Consider the following 13,496-nt stretch of genomic DNA (forward strand, 5'->3'; position numbering starts at 1 on the left):
TGCCCAGTGGTGGGATTGCTCGGTCATGTGGTATGAACTCAGGCTTTTCAAGAACCACTGTGGCCTGCTGTGCAAGGGTGACAGTGGGAGACAGTTAAGAGGCACTGCAGTCATCCAGGTTAAGAGATGATGGTGGCCTGGGTTTTGGTGGCTGATGGAGGTGTGAGAAATGATCAGGTGTTTCATACGTTCTCATGAGATTTGCTGAAGGAATGGGAGTGGATTCGAGGGTAACTCTGCGGTCTTCAGCCTGAGCGCCTAGAAGGAGAGTTGCCATTTATGGAGATGGGAAGACAAGGGGAGGAGCCGGCTGTGTGTGGGGGTGAGGCGCAGCAGAGTTTGGCTTTGGACATATTCAGAGACTGCCTGCCATGTTGTCCAAGTGGAGATGTTGACCATGCAGTGAACATGCAGCTAGGACAGATGAGAGGCTGGCATCTGAAGAAAAGCAGCCTCAAAAGCATAAAAGAGGTGTGTGGGGGGCTTATAAAATAACCCTCCTGAAAAAGTGTCAAGGCTTTTAAACTTACGTCATCACTGTTTTTATATCACTTATAAAGTTCTATGGCTGTAAAAGGTGTGGCAATACCATGTTGCAGGAAGTGGCTATAGCTGGTCAGTGGTTTCTGAAGTGTGGGCCTGAGGCCAACAGCATTAAATCTCCTGTGAGCTTGTTAGAGATGCAGATTATTGGGCCTCACCAGACCAGACCTAGTGAATCATAAACCCGGGGCAAAGGGCCAGAACTGTTTTGACAACTTCTCTGGGAGACTGTTATGAAGGTTAAAGTTGAGTGAGCTAGATAAGAAGTTTAGCATTTCTAGAGTTTAATCATTTAAAAAGAAACAACTTTTTTAAAGGTAAAATGTCTTTATTGTTTGAAGCATTAAAAAAGTAGACAAAAATTGGTACATTTCATTTCTTAGTCTTCTCAATGAGGTTATAAAAATACAGTGCCACTTAATCTTATAAACTCTTGAAACTGTCTAGAAGTTCCCACTTAGTATTATCTAAAAAGTCACTTAAAACACATGAGATGATAAAACAAAATCACCTCATAAATACATAGACTCCTAGATAAATAGGACTTCTTTCTTCTCCAAAGCATAGACAGTATTTTCCCCATGTTATGCCTTTAGGCATCATAAATGTGGACTGCCTTCTCCTACCTTCTGTTCTAGATATAGGTTAACAGAAATGCAAACTAAATTTTTTTTTTTTCAATTTAATCTCTTATTTGTTTAAGATAAAATTCTTAATTTAAAACCAAGATCTTTTAGAATGTCTGGCTCATTTTCATTTTGTTTCAAATCAGAATGCATTAAAAAAAAAATAGGAAGACAATGCAAATGTTCTTTTAAAGTACTTATATTCAGCTACAAAATCACCCTAAACTTTTCTGAAGAATGTGAACATACACGTGTGTGTGTATATTTTTAAATATTGCTGTTGCATCGTTCTGGGTTTTGAGGATTCTGCACTAACTTAATCTTTGTAAACTGAGATCAGAGGTTTGGATACAACCCAAATCATTCAGTGCATTCATCTACGGAAGCAGATTCGTGCACTTTACATATTTCTAACTCTTCATTTTCCTTCAGGTTGGTCAAAGAATAAACAATGTATACCATAAATTAAATCGTAACCCCCTGCCGTGTATGTCCTGTTGCTAATTAAAATAAGTGTATTCTTGCTGTGGAAATTCTGCGGTTTGGGAGTTGTATGATACCATCTTTTCAAGGCATAGGTAAAGAATAAATTTTTTTTTTTAATGGAAGGAAATACAAATCAGATCATTAATTCATTCTCTGCATACAAAATGCTATTTTAGAGGTAAGTAAATTATTTCACCCCAAGGGTATTTACACTAAAGAAGTACACTAGTTGTTTAAGGAATTGCCTGAACATGGTCAATTTTAAATAACAATGAAATACAGAGATTTGATTACTTTACTGGCAGGATTTGGACTATTAATGAAAATTGATATTTAAAATAACATGGGGGAAAATACAGGGCGAAAATACAGAGCCACTTGAATGCGTATCACTTTATTACTGCAATCATAAATGGTAATGATTTGAATTAGTCCTCGACATTGATTTGTGTGTTTAAATTAGTCCTTAATTATGCCTTTTGATTATGCCTTTTCTGCCTTTTGTTGCTCACCCTTTTAAGAAATGGTAATTAGCACATGGTTGTGTTGCCTAAAGCATCTTGTACTGCCTTCCTGAGTACATGTACATGTGTTCGTTTCTCGTGCCTCTGCTCATATTTTTCGATTCAACTTTTCTGGTGGATAGCACTGAAAAGCCTTTGCTGATTTTCAAGGCAGTCTTTCAGCTTATCCTCTGTCAAAGTCAGTCGCTGCTCCAAGATTGAAACAGTCTGCAAAAAAGGAGGGCAAAATAATTAATGCCTGGTGACCTGGTGGTGAGGAGGAGGAGGATAATCTCAGCATTGATCTTTTTCAGAACTGGAATGCCACCCTTTTGCCAGGAGGTTGGCTCAGAAATGAGCCCCAGAACTTGCCCTGCTTCTGTGCCCTAACACAAGGCAAAGCACTGTCAAGCAGTTTGAGGAAAAGAAAAAAAAGGAACCATTTGAGGAAAAACGGAGTAAATGATCAAGCCTCTGTAGGCAATTCTGAAGTCTGATCTTCTAAAGCATCGATGCCAGAGAAGAGGCCACGTGAGGCATGTTAGGTAGTGTCACAGGTGACATGGAATGTGGGAGGTGGGGATGGAATGCCATATAACCCCACTGCTACTTAAATGGCATCACTGGTCATTCTGTCACAATCAATCCATGATGGACCATACCTATATTACCCTAGACAGCTGGATACCTAGCTTACTTTGAAAATATAATAACTGCTACCCCTTTCTGCACCCAGAAGATGACAGCAGCTCACAGGGATGTTAGGAAGACTGACTAAATGAAATACGGCACGTAAAATGCTTAAGCTAGTGCCTGGAACACAGGCCTTCATGAATCTTAGCTATTCTAACTACACACACGCGTGACTACTTTTAAATCTAATTGTGATAGACTACTTCATCTTCAGTCTTTTACCTTTAAAAAAACTACGATAAAACAGATTCCGGAAGTTGCACAAAAAACATGTGGCACTTAATGAACTCGCATGAGAAAAGCACCCTTATGACCAACACCCAGGTCAAGAACTAGAACTCTGCCAGCCACCCCAGGGTGCCTTGTGCACACCTTCCCCCATAACAGCCCCTATCCTATATAATAATCACTTTTCTACATGTCTTTATGGTTTTATCTTTCAAGTGTACATCCCTAGACACTAACTATATCTTACCCATTTTCAAGATTTGATGTTAATCTACAGATCCCCACTCTCTCCATTTATTTTCTTTATAATTTGTCTTTTGACAGGTTCAGGCCGTTTGACCTGCAGCGCCTCTACCAGTCTGGATTTTAGGGACTGCATACTCTGGGTACAGTTTAATCTGTTCTTCTACCCTCTGTATTTTATGTAAATTGGAAGCTGGATTCAAAGGCTTGGTAAGACTCAGGTTAGATCCCTCGGTAAGACTATTCTTTCTTTTGAGGGCATAATAATAACATTTGCTTCATTTGCTTCTTTTTCTGTGTTGTTAGTAGGTACTTAATGCCTAGATCTATCGATTCTTAGAGATTGCCAGTGATATTCTATCACTTAAAAAATCTATTGGGATAATTTATACAAGACACTTATTTGGTTACCTGGTAGAGTACAGTTCATATAGGAAAAGCAACATAAATGCTTGGTTACTTTAGTTGACAAGTTTCAAAATAATGAATTAATTCCCTACCAGCCTCTGAAGGTAATCAGTTACAAACAAACAAAAAAACAGTTTTTGCTCTCATATTCCATACTATATAGATCATGATTCATTGAAATTAACGGCAATGCTGATAATACTTTCTACTATTTCTTGAGTGCCTACTATGTGCCAAGCATTTTGTCTGATACTTTACATATATTATCACAATGTAAGATGCAAAAGCTTTTGATATGTGTATTATCAACACCTTTAACACTGGTTAACTCCACTTACCTACCAACCATCTTAAAAGTTATAATGAGAAAGTGATACTACAATCTGTACTGAATTATAAGCACTGCCACTGGGTTAGGAGATGTTCAGTCATCTGTAATTAAAGTGAATCTGAATATGTTTATTTTACTTGTTATTTGCCCACAGATTCACACTGTTCCCATTTTGCAAGTGTGCTGTGCCTGCTTTTAACTTTTAATTTTGAAGGACTGACTTTCCTTCAAATATGAAAAATAAAAAATTACAGACTTTCAATAAAGTGATCCATTTAACCTTGAATCAGGAAAAAAGAAGGCAAAATGAGTCACGAAGCTGACAGAGTAGAAGATGGAAAGACCCGGAAAGACCCTAAAGAGGACCTGCCACCCACTGTGACAGTGCAGGTAAGGAAGCCAGGGCCCTGGGAAATAGGCCAACCAAAACTAAAGCTGGCATGAAGCTGAGAGAACAACTGCCTTTTAAAGGAAAGTGCGATAAACACACAGTCACCTCTAGCACAATACTGCAAAGCAAAAATTGATGATTTTCCTATGATTTTCATTGAACAGATCTTATGACTCCAAGGTCTCACAAGGCTCGTTCCCACAATTTGTCATGACCCACATCTACTCCAAGGCCCTGAGATGTTATCTAAAGGGTAAAAATTTTAATTAATTTTAATTACTGGCTCTTAACCCAAAATGGAACCTTAAAAGTCTGATGCCAGGGCCTTGAATTCTCTGGAGACGAGAACTGGATGATTTTTAACTGCCCTGGTGATTATAATGTACAGCCAGGGTTGAGAATAAGAATTAGATGATTTCAATGCATGAGCAATTTCAACTTGAAATATTTATTCTGCAAAAGTAATTGACGTCTTGTCTAGTTCACATTATAGCCTCTTTCTGTATAATTTTGGACAGTGTATGCTCTGACAAATATTAGTATCCTCATTCTATTTATCAAAGAGGAACAATAAGAATTCTTCAAAGGAAACACTGAGCAGAGCTGGAAGGGCAACCTCTGATGTATCCATATTAATACACCACTTCCATTAAATAACATGTGTATTTCCTGACCAAGAGATCCATGGTATCCCTTCTTGCAAAAGTATATTGGCATCAAAGGAGTGGGTAATATTCTAAAAGGGGAATGTGGGAACCTCACCTCCAGAAGAACAGAGCATCAACATAAGGAGCTTTGGAATGAGGGAAGTTATACAGAGAACTTCTTCATAGTGAAAAACTAAAGCACTGCCAATATGTCATTCTAACCGAAATGATTAATCCCAATACATTTTTCTTATTGCCCTAAATATTTCTTTGATGATGTCCAAATCTGAATACAGGGCATCAAAAATTCTTAGGGCAAAACATTACTGTCCAAAATCAAATAATACATTTGTAGCATGAAGTACATGGTCTCCCCCATTTGCTTGTGCTCCTCAGATGTCAGACTACAGTGTGTGTGTGTGTGCACATGCATATGTGTATATGTGTGCATGGGCTCTGACTTTGCCTCCATAAGGTTTAGAGCAGCTCAGCACAGCAGGCACTGCTATATTAACTACCACCTTTGAGCTTGCCTTGCTAAGAAAGAAAATTTTCTCCCTGCTCTGCTAGTTCTGCAGCCTTCTGTAACTAGGATTTTGTACCTCTTACCCCCAAGTGAAAAGCGCGCCAACCCACCTGTGTCAAAACATTGAGCTGTTCCATGATATGCTCTAACGCGTCGGTCACAGCAAGCGGTATGCTTCGTTGACTCTCAGAAGGGAGGTCACTCATTTCTTCTGTTTTCTTTTTCAAAGTTGTAGGTGAACATTCTGATAACATTACAGAAGGGTTCAAGAAATATCCGCAGATCTCTTCACCCTTGTCTGGTAGAGTTCGAACAGTGGTTTCCGTTGTCTTTGACACCATAGAAAAGATAGGAAGAGTTATAGTTTCCAAACTTTAAAATGATATAAAAGTTTTCAACATTCCTCTTTTAAAAGCCCAGCTTTCATTTAATTGTTCATCTTCAACTACAGCAAATTATGGAGATTACAATTATAAGAAGGAAAAAAAGGATGGCTGAAATTCACAATTTTCCTTGATTTTTTTTTCAATAAAATATACTTTGTATCTGTCTGAAAGATCAGGTGTTCTACCATTAAAAAAAGGTGGTTACCTGCTAATTCTTTTTTTTTTTTTTTTTTTTTTGGTGGTACGCAGGCCTCTCACTGTTGCGGCCTCTCCCATTGCGGGGCACAAGCTCCGGATGCGCAGGCTCAGTGGCCATGGCTCACGGGCCCAGCCGCTCCGCAGCATGTGGGATCTTCCCGGACCGAGGCACGAACCCGTGTCCCCTGCATCGGCAGGCGGATTCTCAACCACTGCGCCACCAGGGAAGCCCCCTGCTAATTCTTGATTTTTAAAAAGTTACATCCATTAAGATGACGATTATTTGATTTCTATGGGGAGGAGACAAAATGGCAGAGTAGAAGGACTTGAGCTTACCTCCCCTCATGAAAACACCAAAATCACGGCTAACTGCTAAACAACAATCGAGAAAAAGATGAGAACCTACCAAAAAGATACATCCAAAGACAAAGCAGCAGCCACATGACAGTAGGAGGGGTGCATTCACAGTATAATCAAATCCCATAACCACCAGGTGGGTGACCCACAAACTGGAAAATAATTATATCACAGAGGTTTTCCCACAGGAGGGAGAGTTCTGAGCCCCATGTCAGGCCGCCTCCCAGCCAGGGGGGACTAGCATCAGGAGGAAGAGGAGCCCCCAGAGGATTTGGCTTTGAAGGCCAGCAGGGCTTGAGTGCAGGAGCTCCACAAGACTGGGGGAAACAGAGACTCCACTCCTGGAGGGTCCACACACAGTTTCACGTGCACTGAGATGCAGGGCAAAGCAGTGAGTCCACAGCAGCCTGGGCCAGACCTACCTGCGGGTCTTGGAGGGTCCCCTGGGGAGGCAGGGGTTGACTGTGGCTCACTGTGGGGACAAGGACGACGGTGGTGGAGGCCCTGGGGAATATTCATGGGCATGAGCTCTCCTTGGGGTCGCCATTTTGGCACTGAGACCTGGCCCCACCCAACAACCTGCAGGCTCCAGTGCTGGGATGCCACAGGCCAAGCAACCAACAGGGTGGGAACACACCACCACCCATCAGCAGACAGGCTGCCTAAAGTCATCCTGAGCCCACAGCCATCTCTAAACACACCCCTGACATGGCCTTGCCCACCAGAGGGAAAAGACCCAGCTCAACCCATCAGTGGGCAAGCACCAGTCCCTCCCACCAGGAAGCCTGCACAAACCCCTGGACCAACCTCACCCACCAGGGTGCGGACACCAGAAGCTAGAGGAACTACAAACCTGCAGCCTCAGAAACGGAGACTGCAAACACAGGAAGTTAGATGAAACGGCAGGGAAATATGTTCCAGACAAAGGAACAAGATAAAACCCCAGAAGAACGACTAAGTGAAGTGGAGACAGACAATCTGCCTGAAAAAGAATTAAGAGTAATGATAGTAAAGTAAAGACGATCCAAGCTCTCAGAAAAAGAATGGAGGCACAGACCAAGAAGATACAAGAAATGTTTAAAAAAGAGCTAGAAGATTTAAAAATCAAACAGAGGTGAACAACACAGTAACTGAAATGAAAAATACTCTAGAAGGAATCAATTAGCAGAATAAATGAGGCAGAAGAACAAGTGAGCTGGAAGACAGATTGGTGGAGATCACTGTCATGGAACATATTAAAGCAAAAAGAATGAATAGAAATAAGGACACTCTCAGAGACCTCTGGAACAACATTAAACACACCAACATTCACATTATATAGGGGTCCCAGAAGGAGAAGAGAGACAGAAGGGGCCTGAGAAAATTTTTGAAGAGATAATAGCCAAAAACTTACCTAACATGGGAAAGGAAACAGTCACCCAAGTCCAGGAAGCACAGAGAGTTCCGTACAGGATAAACCCAAGGAGGAATACAACAAGACACATTAATCAAATTGACAAAAGGCCACAACTAGAAATGAGAAAATTACGAATGGGAAAGCTCACTGATAAAGGCAAATGTAAAGGGAAGAAGTCATCCACATACAAATATGATATCAAAACCAGCAATCATGAGGAGAGTACAAATGCAGCATATATTGGAAATGCATTTGAAATTAAGAGACCAGCAACTTGAAACAGTCGTGTGTGTGTGTGTGTGTGTGTGTGTGTGTACGGCTATATCAAAACCTCACGGTAACTGGAAACTGAAAATCTACAATAGATACACACACACACAAAAGAAAAAGCAATCCCAGCATAACACTAAAGTTAGTCATCAAATCACAAGAGAACGAGAGAAAGGGAAGAAAAAAGACCTAGAAAAACAAATCTAAAACAATTAAAATGGCAATAAGAACATACATATAATTACCTGAAACATAAACAATGTTCAAACTAAAAGACATAGACTGGCTTAATAGATGCAAAAACAAGACCCATATATATGCTGTCTACAAGAGACCCACTTCAGATCTAGGGACACATACAGACTGAAAGTCAGGGGATGGAAAAAGATAATTCCATGCAAATGGAAATCAAAAGAAAGCTGGAGTAGCAATACTCATATCAGAAGAAATAGACTTTAAAATAGAGTGTTGCAAGAGACAAAGAAGGGCACTAAGTGATGATCAAGGGATCAATCTGAAAAGAAGGTATAACAATTGAAATATATATGCACCCAACATAGGAGCATCTCAATATATAAGGCAAACACTAACAGCCATAAAAAGAGAAACTGACCATAACACAATAATGGGGGGGTGGGTCTTTAACACCCCACTTACATCAATGGACAGATAATCCAGACAGAAAATAAGGCAACACAGGCCTTAAATGACACATTAGACTAGACAGACTTAATTGATAGTTACAGTGCATTCCATTCAAAAGCAGCAGAATAGACATTCTTCTCAAGTGCGCATGGAACATTCTCCAGGATAGATTACATGCTGGGCCACAAAGCAAACCTTGGTATATTTAAGAAAATGGAAGTCATATGAAGGATCTTTTTTGACCACAATGCTATGAGATTAGAAATCAACTACAAGGAAAAAAACTGTAAAAAACACAGACACATGGAGCTAAACAATATGCTACTAAACAACCAGTGGATCACTGAGGAAATCAATAAATACCTAGAGACAGATGAAAATGAAAGCACGATGTTCCAAAACCTATGGGATGCAGAAAAAGCAGTTCTAAGAGAAATTTACAGTGATACAGTCTTACCTCAGGAAACAAGAAAAATCTCAAATAAACCTAACCTTACACCTAAAGCAACTAGAGAAAGAACAACAGACAAAACCCAAAGTTAGTACAAGGAAAGAAATCATAAAGATCAGAGCAGAAATAAACGCAAGAGAGATGAAGAAAACAATGGAAAAGATCAATGAAACTAAAAGCTGGTTCTTTGAAAAGATAAATAAAATTGATAAACCTTTAGCCAGACTCAAAGAAAAAAAAGGAGAGGGCTCAAATCAATAAAATTTGAAATGAAAAAGAAGTTACGACAACCACAGAAATACAAAGGACCATAAGAGACTACTACAAGCAACTCTGCCAATAAAATGGACAACCTAGAAGAAATGGAAAAATTCTTAGGTATAATATTCTAAGACTGAACCAGAAAGAAATAGAAAATATAAACAGACCAATTACAAGTACTGAAATTGAAACTGTTGATTAAAAATCTTCCAACAAACAAAAGTCCAGAACCAGATGGCTTCACAGGTGAATTCTATCAAACATTTAGAGAAGAGTTAACACCTGTCTTTCTGAAACTATTCTAAAAAATTGAACAGTATAGAGGTTCCTTAAAAAACTAAAAACAGAACTGCCATATGATCCAGCAATCCCACTCCTGGGCATATATCTGGAGAAAACCATAATTCGAAAAGATACATGCACCCCATTGTTCATTGCAGCACTATTTACAATAGCCAGGACACAGAAGCAACCTAAATGTTCATCGACAGATGAATGGATAAAGAAGATGTGGTACATATATACAATGAGATATTACTCAGATGTAAAAAAGAATGGAATAATGCTGTTTGCAGCAACATGGATGTACCTAAAGATTATCATACTAAGTGAAGTCAGAGAAAGATAAATATATGATATCACTTACATGTGGAATCTAAAAGGATGATACAAATGAACTTATTTGCAAAAGAGAAACAGACTCACAGACTTTGAAGACAAACTTACGGTTACCAAAGGGGAAAGGTCGGGGGGAGGGATAAATTAGGAGTTTTGTATTAACATCTACACACTACTATATATAAAATAGATAATCAACAAGGACCTACTTAGCACAGGGAATTTTACTCAATATTCTGTAAAAACGTATATGGGAAAAGAATCTGAAAAAGAATGTGTGTATACATATATATATATATATATATATATATATATATATGTATAGCTGAATCATTTTGCTGTACACCTGAAACAACACTGTAAAATCAGTTATACCCCAATATAAAATAAAAAATAAACCATTACTTTAGAAAATGAAAATAATAAGTGTTGGTGGAGAAATTGGAACCCTCATGCATTGCTGTGGGAATATAAAATGGTCACCTGATGTGGAAAACAATTTGGCTATTCCTCAAAAGGTTCCAACACAGAATTAGCACACGATCTAGCAATTCCACTCCTGAGTATATATCCACAAGAAGTGAAAGCAAGGACTTGAAAAGATACTTGTACACCAGTATTCATAGTGGCATTATTCACAATAGTCAAAAGATAAAAACAACCCAGTACCAATCAACAGATAAATGTATAAACAAAATGTGGTACACACATACAATTGAATATTATTTAACCATAAAAATAGAATTCTACTACATGCTACACCATGGATGAACATTGAAAACATACTAAGTGAAAACAAAAGAAAATACCATATGATTCCACTAATATGAGGTACCTGGAATAGGCAAATTCAGAGAGAGTATAGGTTACCACAAGCCGGAGGGGAGAAGAAACACGGAGCTTATGTACTCATTGCTTAATGAGGACAGGGTTTCTGTTTGAAATGATGACAAAGACCTCAAAATAGTGGTGATGGGTACATAACACTGTGAATACTAAATGCCAGGGAACTGTACATTTAAAAATGGTTAAAATGGTCAATTTTATGATATGTGTATTTTACCGCAATAAAACAAATAAGCCCTCCAAACATATAGCAATAAAAATCTGAAAATTAAGAAAACAGCTCAGTCTACATGAGCATCAAAAAGAATAAAATGTTTAGGAATAAATTTAACAAAAACAGTGCAAGGCTTATATACCAAAAACTACAAATAAACCATTAATGAAAGAAATTAAAGACCTAAATAAATGAAAAGACATTCCATACCCCATGTTCACGGAACAGAAGACGTAATATTGTTAAGATGGCAATATTCCCCAAATTGATATATACAGGTTCAGCACAATCCCCATCAAAATCCCAGTTGCCTGTTTAAAAGAAATTGACATGCTGGTCTTAAAAGGCATATGGAAATGCAAGGAACCCAGAATAGCCAAAATAATATCGAAGGACACAGTTCAAGACTCACATTTCCCAGTTTCAAAATTCACTACAAAACTACAGTAATCAAGACAGCATGGGACTGGCATAAGGAGAGACACATAGATCAATGGAATAGACAGACCTTATCATATACAGTCAATTGATTTTTGACAAGGTTGCCAAGATAATTTAATGGAAAATAATAGTCTTTTTCAAGAAACTGTGCTGGGAAAACTGTATTTAAATTCAAAAGAATGGATTTGGGCCCCTCACACCATGTACAGGATTAACTCAAAATGGATCATAAAGTTAACTATAGGAGCTAAAACAATACAAATCTTAGAAGACAACATAGGAGTAAATTTTCCTCACCTTGGAGAAGAGTGAAGCTTCTTAGATACAATACCAAACTACAAATGATAAAATAAATAACAAATTGGACTTTATCAAAACATAAAACTTTTGTGCTTCAAAAGACAACAAGAGGCACTTCCCAGTGGTCCAGTGGCTAAAACTCCATGCTCCCAATGCTGGGGGCCTGGGTTTGATCCCTGGTCAGGCGGCTATATACCATGTGCCGTAACTAAGAGTTCGCATGCCACAATGAAGATCCTGCACGCAGCAAAGAAGATCTTGCATGTCTCAACTAAGACCCGGCGCAGCCAAATAAATAAGTAAATATTTTTTAAAAGTAGGTAACAAGAAAGTGGGAACAAATCACGCAGAATTGGGGAAAATATTTGCAAATCATGTTTTTGATAAGAGACTTGTGTGAGAACATATAAAGAACTCTTACAACTCAACAATAAAAAGACAACCCAATTAAAAATGGTCAAAGGATTTGAATAGACATTTCTCTAAAGATGATACACAAATGGCCAATAAGCACATAAAAAGGCACTCAGTATCATTAATTATCAGGGAAATGCAAATCAAAACCACAATGAGATACCAATTCATACCCATTAGGATGACTAAAATAAAAAAGAAAGAATATAACAAATGTTGGTGAAGATGTAGAGAAATCTGAATCCTCATATATTGCTGGTGGGATTGTAAAATGATGCAGTCACTTTGGAAAACAGTTTGGAAAAATTCCTCAAAACATTAAACATTGAATTACTATGACCCAGTGATTCCACTCCTTGGTGTATACCCAAGAGAAATGACATCCTTTACATATATCTACATAAAACTTGTACAAGAATACACAGCAGCATTATTTAGAATAGCCAATAAAATGGAAACAACCTGTATGCATCAGAATGTTGTGATAATTAATGGAAAAACAAAATATGGTATTATCCTTACAATGGATATCAGTTACCCACACAAAAAAAGAATGAAGTACTGATACGTACTACAACACAATAAACCTTGGAAACAGTAGGCTGAGTTGAAGCCATACACAAAGGCCACATATTATGTGATTCCATATGGATGAAATAGTCAGAATAGACAAATACAGGAAGACAAACTGAGATTAGTGGTTGCCAGGGGCTGGGAGGAGGGAAGAATGGGCAGAGGTTGGTAATGGGTATGTGGGTGATGAAAATACTCAAATTATTTTTGGAGTGATTAAATATTCTAAAATTAGACAGCAGTGATGGTCATACAACTTTGTGAATATTCTAAAAATCATTAAATTGTACACTTTAAAATAGCAAGTTTTCTAGTATGTGAATTATCTCATTAAAGCTATCTTAAAAACAAAGATTCCAAATACATGCATCCCAGAAACCACAGAATTTTTAAAAATTTTAATCAGTTTTTCATTCCTGGTTATCACTGGCATATGAGAGTTCCAGACAGAAGGTACCTCAGACATGGCAAGTGTACTTCTAATGATGATGGTGGTGGTGA

General features: G+C 38.2%; 1 protein-coding gene across 4 annotated transcripts in view; it reads right to left on the reverse strand.

The window, feature by feature from the left end:
* Positions 1-855: 855 nt before the first annotated feature.
* POC1B (POC1 centriolar protein B) overlaps positions 856-13,496 on the reverse strand; it is a 113,849-nt gene continuing 101,208 nt past the window's right edge. For 3 of the 4 annotated variants that reach the window (XM_059080161.2, XM_067009848.1, XM_067009847.1), the window contains 2 exons: positions 5,736-5,954; positions 857-2,386 (listed from right to left, as the gene is read on the reverse strand). In XM_059080161.2, the coding sequence (XP_058936144.1) occupies positions 2,282-2,386; positions 5,736-5,954 (324 nt within the window). In that variant the 3' untranslated portion in view covers positions 857-2,281. Of the gene's footprint in view, positions 2,387-5,735; positions 5,955-13,496 lie in introns of all 4 variants that reach the window. The other variant, XM_067009849.1, reaches the window with a different exon arrangement.

Source organism: Kogia breviceps, chromosome 12 (assembly GCF_026419965.1).
Source record: "Kogia breviceps isolate mKogBre1 chromosome 12, mKogBre1 haplotype 1, whole genome shotgun sequence".
NCBI lineage: Eukaryota > Metazoa > Chordata > Mammalia > Artiodactyla > Physeteridae > Kogia > Kogia breviceps.